This window comes from Silurus aristotelis (genome assembly GCF_946808225.1).
Source record: "Silurus aristotelis genome assembly, chromosome: 27".
Taxonomy (NCBI): domain Eukaryota; kingdom Metazoa; phylum Chordata; class Actinopteri; order Siluriformes; family Siluridae; genus Silurus; species Silurus aristotelis.
The window spans coordinates 11,304,127-11,318,185 of record NC_139600.1 but is presented as its reverse complement, the minus strand read 5'-3'; the positions used below and the strand labels follow the sequence as shown (position 1 = coordinate 11,318,185).

Genomic DNA, 14,059 nt, shown 5'->3' with positions numbered 1-14,059 from the left:
TATCTAGTTCACTTGTTTATTTATCACTTTCCATTAATCTATGCATCAATTAAATCACATCCCATTTTCCTGTTTTTCCTCTCATTTTTTATTGCAATTGTTCACCTGCATTTACTCAAACATTTAATTTCCTTCTCTTTTTTTCTTACTTCCCTAAATCCATTAATCTAAATAGATTTATCTTTCAAGTAGAACTTAAGAGCCAGTTTTTCTATCTGTCAAAGTACCCGTTTCCTGCATTGTGTTGTTGACATCACAATCTGTTTAGACCTCATACAGTACATGTGTGTGTGTGTGTGTGTGCGTGTGTGTGTGTGTGTGTGTGTGTGTGTGTGTGTGTGTGTGTGTGTATGTGTGTGTACATATACACTGTCAGTATTTTAAATGGATTAAAATATTTAATCGTAATTAAACACATGATTGTCATGAGTTAACTTGTGATTAATCAAGTAAATCAATACTTTTTAAATGTTTTATATTTATTAAATGTATGTTTATTATTAGTGCCATAACCATAATCAATGTAGAGCATAAAGACAAAATATTCTTGAGAGCATTTTAAAGTAATTATGGTGTTTTGAATGATGCAAGTCATCAGGACACCAAACAGAACTTTTGCCACGTTTGAGTTTTAATTGCCGGATGTGCGCATCATGTCAAATTTTGTTTTTTGATTTTAAACTTGGCGCTTAAGTTAAACAAATCTTCAGTAATTAAAAAAAATTTTTCGGTGGAGTTTTTTTTTCCAAATATCTGAATAAAAAAAGGATGTCAGAAATAAATGTGTGTTGCATTGAAGGTTTTGATTTTGCTTCTTTAATGTTTATTTTTTAAATAAAAATAGTCACAGAAATTTCTGCATTAAGCATAACATTATGACCATCTGCCTAATATTGTGTTGGTCCCCCTTTTGTTGCAAAAACAGTCCTGACCCGTCAAACATTGATAGCAATAACTTTAGCAATTTGAGCTACAGTAGCAAATCTGTTGAATTGAACCACATGGGCCAGCCTTTCGCCTCGGCCTCCCATGACACCACTGTTCCTTTCTTAGACTACTTTTGATAGATACTGACCACTACAGACAGGGAGCTGCAGTTTTGGAGATGCTCTGAGCCAGTCGTCTAGCCATCAGTTTGTCCCTTGTCAAACTCACTCAAATCCTTACACATGACTATTTGTGCATACACACACAGGACCAGACACACAAAGGATTGAATACACGCACAGAATATATATTGCCAGTTCCTGTGTTTGCATCGAAGCCACAGCATTTAAGAAGCATTTGTTTCCTCAAACAAATATCCTCCTTTATGTTCTTTTTTTTCCCCCTTAGCAAAATAAGCCAACACTACACCTGTCTCTTCTCTCGTCCCATTTGTGTCTCTTTCACTGCCACTGCTGCTGTTCTTTGTTTATTTCTTTTGGCAGAATTGTAAGAAAAAACAAGCCCTGTCTCTTACACGCTTACACAGAGTACTGTACTATTGCAGAATGTTATGTATTAGTTAATAGTAATCTGATACAAAAGATGTTCAAACCACAATTTATGTATTATAACATTTTAGCACAGTAGTGCAGAAGAGCATTGCCTCTTCACAACTCCAGAGTATCAATTGTCCACATGTCTAAAAAGGACCAGTAATAAAGAGCAGAACAAACAGCTATGATTGGTCGGATAATAATCCAGATCGATCTGAAAACGTTTTTTTTTTTTCTAAACAAACACTGTTCGAATATTTACCAAAGATTGCTTGTCTACACACACACTTTCTAAAAAAAAAAAACTGTACTGCACTAACAAAGTGTACAAAGAGACAATGTTTTTCAATGCTGCCACAACTGCAGCAGAACATCATGTACCATCTATATATATTTATTTATTTTTTTAAAGGAATAGGTCACATGACTAAACATACATTATTGTTTTGAAGCTCCTCATTTTCTTAGTCCACACTACAACAAGAAAATAAGGTATTCGAATGTTATCGCTTGGGAGAGCTTAGTGGGTGGAAGGACAAAATATAGAAATAGAATACAGAGAAAAGAATCAATTTTTTTATTTATCTAGCTTAATGTTTTCATTCTGAAAATGCTTTCAATCTCGCTCAAAGTTAAAAAAAAAAAAAGTTTGACTGTCAGGGTTCACTACAGGTAAACTAAGTCATGTATGTTTTAATAGGTGGGTAGCATGATCAAGCAAGGCCACTATATTTTATTATTTATTTAATTTATTTGATAATTATTATGATTATTATGTTAAATTTTCCTGTGAAAAGTCATGCCCCTAAAATGAACTGCTGTCTATTGGATAGTACAAATGTCTGCTATGCTGTAGTCAGAATTCAAACCTTGAGCACAGTTTTTTACTTTTGGGACCAGCCAGGCTTTAAAATGCTAGCACTTGTGGTTGAAATGCTGTATGTGAAAACCTGCCAGAAGTTTACCATGTCATCTTTTTTTCTGAGAAAAGATAAATTTTCTGATCAATTCAGGCAGAGTACATATTCAATCCAGGAAAACACAAACTGGACAACACCATGGTCACATGATGTCAGTTTGGCTAACAGTTTCCAAAACAACTACATGCTGCTATTTGAGTGAGAATGATTAAAAAATTTAACACGTTTGACCTCTGCATTCAGAAGTATTCTGGGATCAGTATTAGAGTTACTGTTATTAGACTTGAGGTTTTGAATGTTCATATTAGGGTTACTCTAGATTCACTACTGTGTATATATGTGTGTGTGTGTGTGTGTGTGTGTGTGTGTGTGTGTGTGTGTGTGTGAGTGTGTGTGTGTGTACTTGAATGTGTTCACCTGTATCCACTGATGAAGGCTTCTCCACCCGAGGGCCGAATGTCTCCAGTCAGCATTTTAAAAGTTGTGGTTTTTCCAGCCCCGTTTATCCCCAGGAGGCCGAAGCACTATCACAAACACGGACATGTACACACAACATAGTACCCGGTGGACATTATTGTAACAGACACATTCATTAGCACTGCTGAAAATTTTGACTGACCTCAGCAGCTGGAACACCCACAGATATCCTGTCCACTGCTGGAATCTTCTTACCCGAGTACACCTACAGAGAGAGAGAGAGAGGGTTGGGGGCGGGGGCTCTTTAACTAATTTTACATACACTACATGCAAACTGATAATGAAAGTGAATATACACGATTCAGTGAATAATTGCATTTTCTTAAGCAGCATTACTACAAGCCATCTAGCTATTATGCTAATTATGTTTCATAATCAGAATGTTGCTTTATTATATTTACTTTTAATTATTTATTTGGTTACAAACGCCACTCAAGTTCCTTCTATTTTCACTCTGCAAACACTATGTTCAAAAAAGGTATATATGCATGTTAAATAAAAAATGTTTGGTTATACTGAATGGATAAATAACCATAGATAGATCAATTACAATAGACAGAATACCCCTGTGCACAAAGAAAAGCTCCATGAAGATATATATGGTTTACATGGGTTGGAGTGGAAGATTTTGAGTGGCCTGCTATAGAGCTCTGACCTTAACCCTATTTGATACAACCCCAATTCCAAAAGAGTTGGGACACTGTAAAAAATGTGAATAAAACCAGAATACAATAATTATAAGCATAAACTAATATTTTATTCACAATTTAAAGTACATTTACAGAGGTCTCTCAGAAGATGGGCAGAGCTTCACAAATTTGTGAATCTGTGTGTCTACAAATTGTGGAACAATTTCAGAATAATGTTCCTCACCATAAAATTGGAAAACAGTTGAATATCTCATCATTTTAATTTTCATCCAAGTTTTTAAAGAATCTGGAGAAATCTCAAAAGAAAAGGGTGAAAATCTATATTGAATGCCCGTGATCTTCGGGCCTTCAGGCGGCACTGCATTTAAAAGCAGTCATGATTCTGTAATGGAAATCACTTCATGGACTCATTAACACCTCTATAAATCATTGTTTGTGTACATTTTTTGCCAAGTCATTCACAATTGGTTAAATCTCTATCATGCAATGAAGAAGGTATGCGTGAACATAAACCAGAAACGTCCACTTTTTCACGTTTTCCACTTTGCCTCAGTTCATTTCAAATTAGCTTTGACCAGAGAGAATGGCAGTGTTTCTATACTTTTTTGAGATGTGTTGCAGCCATCAAAATAACCTAATTTCTTTCCTTAAACTAGTATATATTCTCAGTTAAAACATATTTCTTCTAAAAACGTTCTTTCGGCTTCTCCCATTAGGGGTCGCCACAGCGGATCATCCGTATTCATGATCCGCATGTATAATTTGGCACATCTTTTTACACTGGATGCCCTTCCTAACGCAACCCTCCCCGTTTATTCAGGCTTGGGACCGGCACTAAGATTGCACTGGCTTGTGCAACCCTAATGGCTGGGGTTGGTTCCCTGACCGGGGATCGAACCCGGGCCACAGCGGTGAGAGCGCCGAATCCTTATCAATAGACCACTTTTCTATCGTGACAAAAAATGAGTTAATTTGATTTGCAAGTTAATGTGTACCACAGTGTACCAACTTTTTTGTAATTAGGGTTGTACTTTTGGGATGAACTGGAAATTTTAAATAAATGTGAATGGGTTGTTCAAAAAGCACATGCAACTCTTATGGTCAGGTGTCGACAAACTTTTGTCCATAAAATGTACAACTGTACAGTCTGAACCTTGTTTAATGATCATCTCTTTAATAACATTGAGCCGCAAACTACACTTTAAAGAAATATTTCTTACAAAGGTAAATTATTTTTTTGTGTGCAGCTAAGATTTAAGTTTAAAGTAGTTTATTTGGTCATTGAGTATATTTTCACTTACACTTAAAATATATCTCTGGCGATGAAGTTTCATATTTCACAAGTTATTATCAAGGCATATGAGAAACAGACTGGCTCTCATTCGATCAAAAATGTATTCCATAGTTAAAAGCTAGATGCTCTCATGAAACTGGCAGGGACCGGAGACAAGTCTGTAGGAGACGCATGTGATGACACTTCTTACTAAAGACGCCCTGTGTGGGTGACATCTGCTCACAGCATTCATGGAAATGATCAAAGTGAGTGTGTGCGGTTTGTAAGACGGAATGTCCTCGGTCCTCTACTCTTCATCTTATCAGGCCAGTTACAGCTGGATGCGCACACACACACACTGGATGTTCATTGCTGAGAAGATGCATCTGTTAGGATGATGAAGCTCCAGGCTGGTCGCTGAAGCTAATCTTCTTCTGCTCTCAGCACGATGCGCTGATTAGAGAGCACTGGCCCACTTTTGAACATTAAACCAAGAGAAACCTGCTTCTGAAGCAAATACTCAAACCAGTGCTAAAAAGTCTTGCACTTGAGAGTTGCCTTGAAAGGTGCTGCTGTACTTTCTGCCCAATAGAGTTTTACTGCAAATTAAAGGTTGAGCTATTAGAATCGCCTTCATCGGGTTCTACTTCCTTATTCAGTGACTAAGAAACAATGAAAACAGAGGTCCCTGACTGAGACACAAAGCTTTATCAGAGTGCCTAAAGCCATCATTAACAACAGCACAGGAGAACTATTTGATGAGGTGTACTGGCCTTAAAAAGGAAAAAAACAATTTTCCCAAACTAATAAAAAGTTCCTGAAACATAGAGACTACTTTTGCATGTTAATGCCATTCTTAAAAAGCAGCCTTGACCTGAAAGGGTATAATATACATCCCAGAAAAGAAGGGACTATCTAGAAATGATTATGTGGTTTGCCAATTGGTGTTATTATCATATGTAAAACCATACAACAGCATTCACTTTAAAACAAACAAAAAAAAAAAAACAACACAGGAGAAAAACCAATGTTTTCTCTTAAATACTTGATAACACATCATATGATCAATGACAATAGCTTCCAATTCTGAAATGCAGCATACTTCCCAAATAAATCATACTCTACAAAAGAACAAATATGGACAATGATGGGTTGTGAGATTGAATCCCAATAAAAGTACGACTTTTAACCCTTATCTGCTCAGCTAAACTGTAATTCCTTTTGGAGCAAACCATCAACCGTATGAATTAATAAATGTATCAAAGAAAAACAGTACCTTGGTGAGATCACAAATCCTGAGTAGATCACTCTCTGCTTTGCCTCTTTGCACTCGCTCATGCTCTCGAGCCACGTCTTCATCCTCTTCTTCTGAAGATCTTGGCAACTCAGTGACAAGCCTGTACCATGTCATTTCATAATAGTGTTAGGATTGTGTGATGTACATTGTAGCTTTACATGGTTTGTGGCTGTGCGGCCAAAACTTACCTGGGTTTACAGAAAAACTTGTACTGGATGAGGAGTGTGAAGCTAAACATGACTACACCTTGTATTGCCATTGCAAATAAATTCTTTCCCACCATTTTCCAGCTCAGGGGATCTTCAAACCTATCCTCTCCTGAAAAAGACATATAGAAAAAGTATACCTGAGTTAGCATGTGTTTAAAATACTATATCAAGCACTTCTATATCAAATATCCAGTTAGTACCATAGCATACATTGCTGAAAAAACAAACAAACAAACAAATAATAGAAATCATCACAGAAATTCTAATGGATTTAACTACAAATGGCAATAAAAAGCTGTAGAAAACCATTTAATTGCTTTAATTAGTCCAAATAAAGCTTAATAGTAACTTATTAAAATTCGGGGGTTAATGACACTCAGATTTCCTTATTGTCCCTATTGGTCCATACAGTCCATTCGGAAAGTATTTAGACCCCTTCACATTTTTCAATTTTGTTATGTTGCAGCCTGGTACTACAATCATTCAAATAATAATTCAAAAAATAATTTAAAGTAATTTTTTTCTTATTAATCTACACTTATTAACCCATGACAAAGTGAAAACTGAATTCTAAAAATGTCTGTAACCTATAAAAACTAACTAAAATATTACGTACATAAGAGTTCATATTAGTGACTCAATACTAAGGTAAAGAACTTCTGGCATCAATTACAGCCTTGAGCCTTTTTGGGTATTGCCAAACTTGCCAAACCTGGATTGGAGGATTTTCTGCCATTCTTCAGGGTAAATCTTCTTAAGCTGGGTCAGGATGGAAGGGGGCCGTCAGTGGACAGCCACTTTCAGATTTCTCCAGAGATGTTCAATAGGGTTCAAGTCAGGGCTCTGGCCACTCTAGGACATATACAGAGTCGTCCCTACACCGCTCCTATGTTGTCTAGGCTGTGTGTTTAGAGTCGTTGTGATATAAGAAGGTGATCTTTCTGAATGAGTTCCTGAGCTTTTTTTTTTTTTTTTAAAGTTTTTTATTAAGGATACAGTATCTCTATACTTTGCTCCATTTTCTACAAACATAATGTTTAAAATTGAGGCCAAAGAGTTCAATCTTGTCATATGCCTGTTGGCTTCCATGTGTTCTGCCATAAAGCCTAGATCAGTGAAGCGCCGCAGTGATGGAACTTTGTCCCATCTCCACATATGGTCTCCGGAGCTCTGTCATGACCATTGTGTTCTTAGTCACCTCTTTTACCAAGGAACTTTTCCCCCGATTGCTCAGTTTGGCGAGGCGACCAGCTCTTGGATAAGTCCAGGTTGTGCCCCACTTCTTCCATTTGAGAATTATGGAGGTCACTGTCTCTCTTGGGGATCTTCAGTGCAGCCTTTTTTCTTACCCAGATCTCTACCTCGCAACAATGCTGTCTTCGAGCACTACAGGCGAGTCTTTTGTTTTTTGTTCTAATATGGATTTGTCAGCTGTGTGGCCTTTTATAGAGAGGTGTGTACCTTTTCTAAATTATGTCCAATCAATAAACCTTTCCACAGGTAGGTTCCAATCAAGATGTAAAAATATCCCTGGAACGATCAAGAGAAATGGGAGTAATTTTTAAGTGTTGCTTAAGGGTCTGAATACCTATGTATAAGTGATAGTTAAGGTTTTTTAATTGCAGAAAATGTATAGACATTTCTAGAATTTAGTTTTCACTTTTTTCTTTATGGGGTACTGAGTGTTAATTTAAAAAATGTAGTGTCAGGCTGCATCATAAAAAAAAAAGAAAAAAAGGGAAAGGGGACTGAATACTTTCCGAACGCAATCTATTAGTGTCCAGTAGATAGCAACATGTGATCTACAAGTTGCCAAAGGCGTTCTAAATGGTACCTACTAAAAATATTTTGCTACCACCAAAAGGTAACAAATTCCCAGGGTGGACCTACAAGAACAATTACAGTTTCCATTAAAGCTGATACAAGTCCCGAGTCCCCTATAACCATGCAAATGACACAATTTTTGAGGGTTTCTATCCCATTTTTTCATCAGGGCTGACAGTAACTTAGTAATTAAATTCTATCTTTTCTCTTCCAACAGAGAGCATTGACAAGTTCACGTTAAGTGGGTAAAGAAAAATAAATGTTGGAGAAATGCTTTACACCACTCCAAAACAGCTCTGTGTTTCATTCTGAAACAATACAATAATTATCTAATTAGCATAAATAGGTCATTTTCTCCTCTGTAATAAGTTTTACACTGTCACAGCCAGTTGAGAGCTAATGAGCTTTTAAAGAATAATTGCGGAGGACACTAAGGTTGAACACAGCTTTTCCCTTAATCAATTCCAGATACAGGTGTGCTTGTTCAATAATAAATTCATATATAATAATTAAAAAAACAATTAATAAGCTGACATATTTAAGTATTTCATATTTTTTTCATTTATTACAAATCAATATAACTATTTTTCACATATATTATGTATTTAATTTACAGAAGTACCAATAATCAGAGACATTTACCAAGAATAGGAAGCTATTATAAAGTTTATGAAAAATTGTGAAATTAGGAATTCCATTTAATTTATTAAGTGAAAAGTAAATGAGAACAGATCCCTGAGCCCATATAAGCAAACTAGAGCGCAAAAAAAGAATTAAGTTAACAAGCAATATATATATATATATATATATATATATATATATATATATATATATATATAGCTTGTTAACTTAATTCTTTTTTGCTCTCAACACATTATATATTTTTATTACAAGGTCTACATTAAAGCGCCATGCATAAAGCAAAAAGAGAGTTATTTTTAAAATAAGTGGGTAGTATTGATCAATAAGGTGAGTTATATTCCCCTGGGTTTCTATTGAGTACTTCTACATGCCAAAAATATACTGATTGACTTCTTTAAACTTATATGTGAATGTGTATATTTTTGCACTTGTCCAAAGGATATTCCCAATAGTGTTCCACAAGGCAGGATTTAAAGGCATAAAAATGCCTTTTTTTTTTTTTTAAAACAATCCATGAATCATTTCAGAGTCTACATTTAGGGTCAGAACACATGCAGACAACCATTAAAAATAGGTGAGGTTCTAAATCAATAAGCATACAGAGTGATAAAACCAGGAATTGAGGGAAAATGGGAAAAAGGTACCCGAGTGAGGAATTTGTGTGAGGACTTTGCAATGCCAGTGTCTATTTAAAGCCTCAACAGTGTTTAAACAGACAACATACTGGTAGTGAGAAAACTTTAACTACATACTTGCAAACAACAAATGTTGAACAGCATCTATTTAAGAGCTGTAAACACCTCAAATGCTGATTGCCCTAAATGCCCCTGGAACACATTGTTTTACAGATTATATGGTACTATTATCAGTTGCATAGGAGATTCTTAGTTGTTCTAATGTGCTGCTAGGAAACACTTGTTCATTCTTATCCACCTTTTTAAAATCTCACCCCGCACTCCTCCTCTCTACTAAATATTGATTTGTCCTCCGCTTCCATTTCTATGCTGTCTGCACCCGATATCTTTCCTGGGTCATCAAACAAAGCATGGCATGAAAACAGTTTGGTTTTAAAAAGCACAACACCGTGAACAAATCGAGCTGACACGCAAGAGCGCTGGACTATGACACGTCAAATCTATATCTCAAAGGGCCTTGAAATTTGAATAATTATTCTGAAATGTTTTAACTGTAGAGGCTTTTACAATCACATATAAACAGAAGCAGAATTTTAAGGCCATTTACTTTTTCTTTTTTTTTAATTGACTGCCAAATTTGTTTCAAATGATTTACCCCAAGCTAAACTATATGAACAAACATTTGTGGACACCTGACCATAAACTTCGTATGTGGTTTTTAATATCCCATTTTACATTTACTCCTCATTTACTGTTAAAATAACCTTCACTCTTTTGGGAAGATGTTCCACTAAATTTTGGAGTGTGCTGGTGGAGACAAGAACCACAAGTAAAATCAGGTAATGAAGCAGAGTGAGGAGGGCAGTTCATCCCAAAAGAGTTTCATAGGGTTGTGGTCAGAGCTTCATAGCAGGCCATTAAAGATCTTCCCCTCCATCGCACATCAACTATATATTCATGGAGCTGGCTTTGTGCACAGGACCACTGTCATGATTGAACAAGTTTGAATCTCCTACAGTAGTTCACTCTTTGGTATGATGTGGCAAAGAACCACATATAGCTAGAGGACACTTTGAGGACAGGTTTATCCGCATCCACGAAAGTTCGTAAATGAAATGTTTGTCAAGTGAGGAGCGTCTGTATATATTAATGCCCTCGGCTTATTCATTCTACCTAGAATTTATCACAAAGCAGGATGTTTGCTCAATAATAATGAATCTTATAAAATGTCTGAAGGAAATACAATTTTAGAAAAGACAGCAGGCATAGGGTATTATTTATATTTTTTCACAATTATCCTCCCTAGGTTGGACATCCACACCCACCAGCAATCATCCATCTCATGACAACCACCAACTGGGGATGGTGGGGGCTAACGTGCTTCTTCTGAGACATGTCAAGTCAGCCAAACAGACCTTTTCTAACCGTTGTTCATGATGCATCAAAGAGAAGACTAAACTATCTGCATAAAGCGTGATTTATTTTCCTCTACTGACTGTCACTGAATATTGTCACTGTGATTGTGACAAGAGAAATATAAGTGTGCCACTTTCCCACCCTAAAAGCTTCCCTGCACCTACTGTACAGTCATATTTCGAATACATGCAGATGTGTGGTTTGAAATATATTACCAACTTTACCATGCAACAATAACCCAAGGCATATGTCTGAACTCTGTAAGCGTTATTTAGAGAGCAAACATTGGGCTGAAGTGTTATCTATCATGAAATGGCCTGCCCAGTCATTGCACATACATCCTATTGAACTGCTCACCTTTTAAAAGAGGCATGGCAAATAATTTTAGCTGAATGTTTGGAGAAACAAAATGTCAGGGTTCCAGGAGGAAAGGAACATGTATGTGTCTCTTTGAAAATAGGTGCTTTTAAACTTTTGACCATTATGACCACCTGCCTAATATTGTGTTGGTCCTCCTTTTGCTGCCAAAACAGTCCTGGCTATTTAAGTATTAACAGCATGAACTACTTCAGCAATGTGAGCTACAGGAGCTCATCTGTTGGATTGGACCACACAGGCCAGCCTTCACTCCTCACGTGCATTAATGAGTCATGACCCTCTCGCCGGTTCATCCTTGGAGCACTTTTAAAAGATACTGACTACTGCAGACCGGAAACATCCCACAAGAGCTGCAGTGTTGGAGATGCTCTGACCCAGTCGTCTAGACCTCACAATTTGTCCCTCGTCAAACTCACTCAAATCCTTACGCTCGCCCATTTTTCCTGCTTCTAACACGTCAACTTTGAGACAAAATGTTCACCTGCTGCCTATTAAATCCCACCCACTTACAGGTGCCATGATGAAGAGAATCAGTGGTATTTATTTTATCTGTCATAGTGTTATAATGTCAATGCCTGATATGTGTATTGGTGTATTCAGTGTTCACCAAGTTCTCAAATAAAAAATAAAAAAATACATTTTAAGCTTGATTTTGAATTTGACTGTGAATTTCAAGAGAAATATCAAATCAAATCAATACACATGTGAAGTAATTTCTATTAGTGTTTCATTTTCATTTCAATGAAAATCTGTTTTTGTCCTTGCATAGTTTCAGAAACTCTGCCATAGCATCCAGTTTCATGATCGCTTGAGGAATAAAAATAAATATTTAAATTTTTTACTAAACACATCATGTGGCAGCTGGCAATGTTTGTTCTGACTCCAGAGGCAGCGTCTACTTGTAAAATCAAAGACGCTTATTTGCATTTTTATCAGGCTTATTTTGACTTTTTTGAGTGGGAATTTTCTGGAGGGAGAAAATCAATGACGCTGATGCTTCTGAAGGAAATAAAATCACTAGGTAGCAGCTGTAAGAGAACAGAATTCTCCCAGGCCACAGTGTAAATATGCCCCTATACGTTGTTAAAGAATGCGTACTGATGGTTTTTATCTTCTCTTTCCTTCTTCAAATGCTCTCTATAGCTCAGCTCTTATGTGCTCTATCTTTTCTCAATCACTTTATCCTCACTCTTATCCTCAGCCAAATGCTTATGTCTATATATAGCTGAAAGTCTGCTTGCTAAACATACATACATACACATGCACCAATTGTACCGTTCTGAATACATTCAGTTTTGGAAGAGAAAATCTCAGGGCTTGGGGAAGCATTTAAGTCATGACTTTCTTTCTTTCTTTCTTTCTTTCTTTCTTTCTTTCTTTCTTTCTTTCTTTCTTTCTTTCTTTCTTTCTTTCTTTCTTTCTTTCTTTCTTTCTTTCTTTCTTTCTTTCTTTCTTTCTTTCTTTCTTTCCACCAGGTTCCCCCTTAATGCTGAGACATTCAAGTTCATGGTTAAAAATAAAGACTGTAAAGTGGTTGCTTTGTTTTATAATTGCAGCTACCTGGTACCACTTGTATGGAGACTAGTGTCATGGATTCTGAACAGATGATATCTGAGATGTCTGTTTTGAACGTAAAGCATAAAATATACTCTTGAACCAGTGCTTATACTGTAAGTGCTTGCGTAAGTCTGCTGTTATTCAAATCATAGTCTAAAGAGATATGATAAGGATATTGGAGGAAATGGAGCATGGAATTAGGTATGAAATAGAAGACTGGCTAAAAAATACAGTAAATCCATGAGGAATACAAATCACTGAGACATTAGTCTTTTTTTTGATTCCCTTCCTAAATTCTCCCACACAATCCCATTGCTGAGTTCCTTCAACCGGCTTCTTGAAGTAACCGGCATCAGATTTCAAAACTTACTGCTCACCTACAAAGCTAAAAATGGACTAGCACCCACCAACCTCAAAGCACTTATCTCACCCTGCACTGCACCATACTTCCTCCAATCCTTTAGGGCTGCTCAACTGATCCCACCATCTCTCGTGGTACAAAGAAGGCATGCTTTACGACTTTTCTCTGTTCTGTCACCTGGGTGGTAGAATGAACTTCTCCTTGATGTCTGAACAACTGAGTCACTAGCAGTCTTCAAACAGCCTCTCAAAACATACCTCTTCCGGAAGTACTTAAATTAGAACTTCTCTGCAAAATTTGCTTTCCAGACTACATTTCCATTTCAACGGTTTTCTAGGCCGATAACATTCTTATCTCATGACCCAATGAACCAATACCAGGATGGATTTATTGAGAGACTTCAAAATATGTCTGTATATCATATATGGGTGTCTGCCAAATGTACTGCAAATGTACATTTCGGAGACCAATTCAGAATCTGGCAATAAATGTTATGTTGTTCTGTTGAGTAGCTGTTAAAAAATGGTGTATTTTTATTAGCACCTTTGTTTACATAGCATACTAAAAACCTGGACACATTTCCAAGCCAACAAAAGATGGTTGTAGTTACAGGTCATTACAAGGGATAATTGATCCTAGAAGCTTTTGCATTTACATCTCTGCTAAATAGCTAATATAACTTATTATATTAGTGAAGCCAGGATGCTAATTACAAAATGTAACAGGCCTTGCTTGCTAATTACCAAACACACCACATTTATATTGCCTTAACAATCCTATATACAGTGAGGAAAATAAGTATTTGAACACCCTGCTATTTTGCAAGTTCTCCCACTTAGAAATCATGGAGGGGTCTGAAATTGTCATCGTAGGTGCATGTCCACTGTGAGAGACATAATCTAAAAAAAAAAAAAAATCCAGAAATCACAATATATGATT

The 14,059-nt window shown here is 36.4% G+C and overlaps 1 protein-coding gene across 3 annotated transcripts in view; it reads right to left on the bottom strand.

Moving 5' to 3' along the window:
- The window catches only part of LOC310721233 (phospholipid-transporting ATPase ABCA1), a 168,797-nt gene that overhangs the window by 15,828 nt on the left and 138,910 nt on the right, over positions 1-14,059 (bottom strand). For all 3 annotated transcript variants that reach the window (XM_083532642.1, XM_083532641.1, XM_083532640.1), the window contains exons 41-44: positions 6,287-6,416; positions 6,078-6,198; positions 3,021-3,083; positions 2,819-2,925 (exon numbers count right to left, since the gene is read on the bottom strand). In XM_083532642.1, the coding sequence (XP_083388768.1) occupies positions 2,819-2,925; positions 3,021-3,083; positions 6,078-6,198; positions 6,287-6,416 (421 nt within the window). The remainder of the gene's footprint in view (positions 1-2,818; positions 2,926-3,020; positions 3,084-6,077; positions 6,199-6,286; positions 6,417-14,059) is intronic.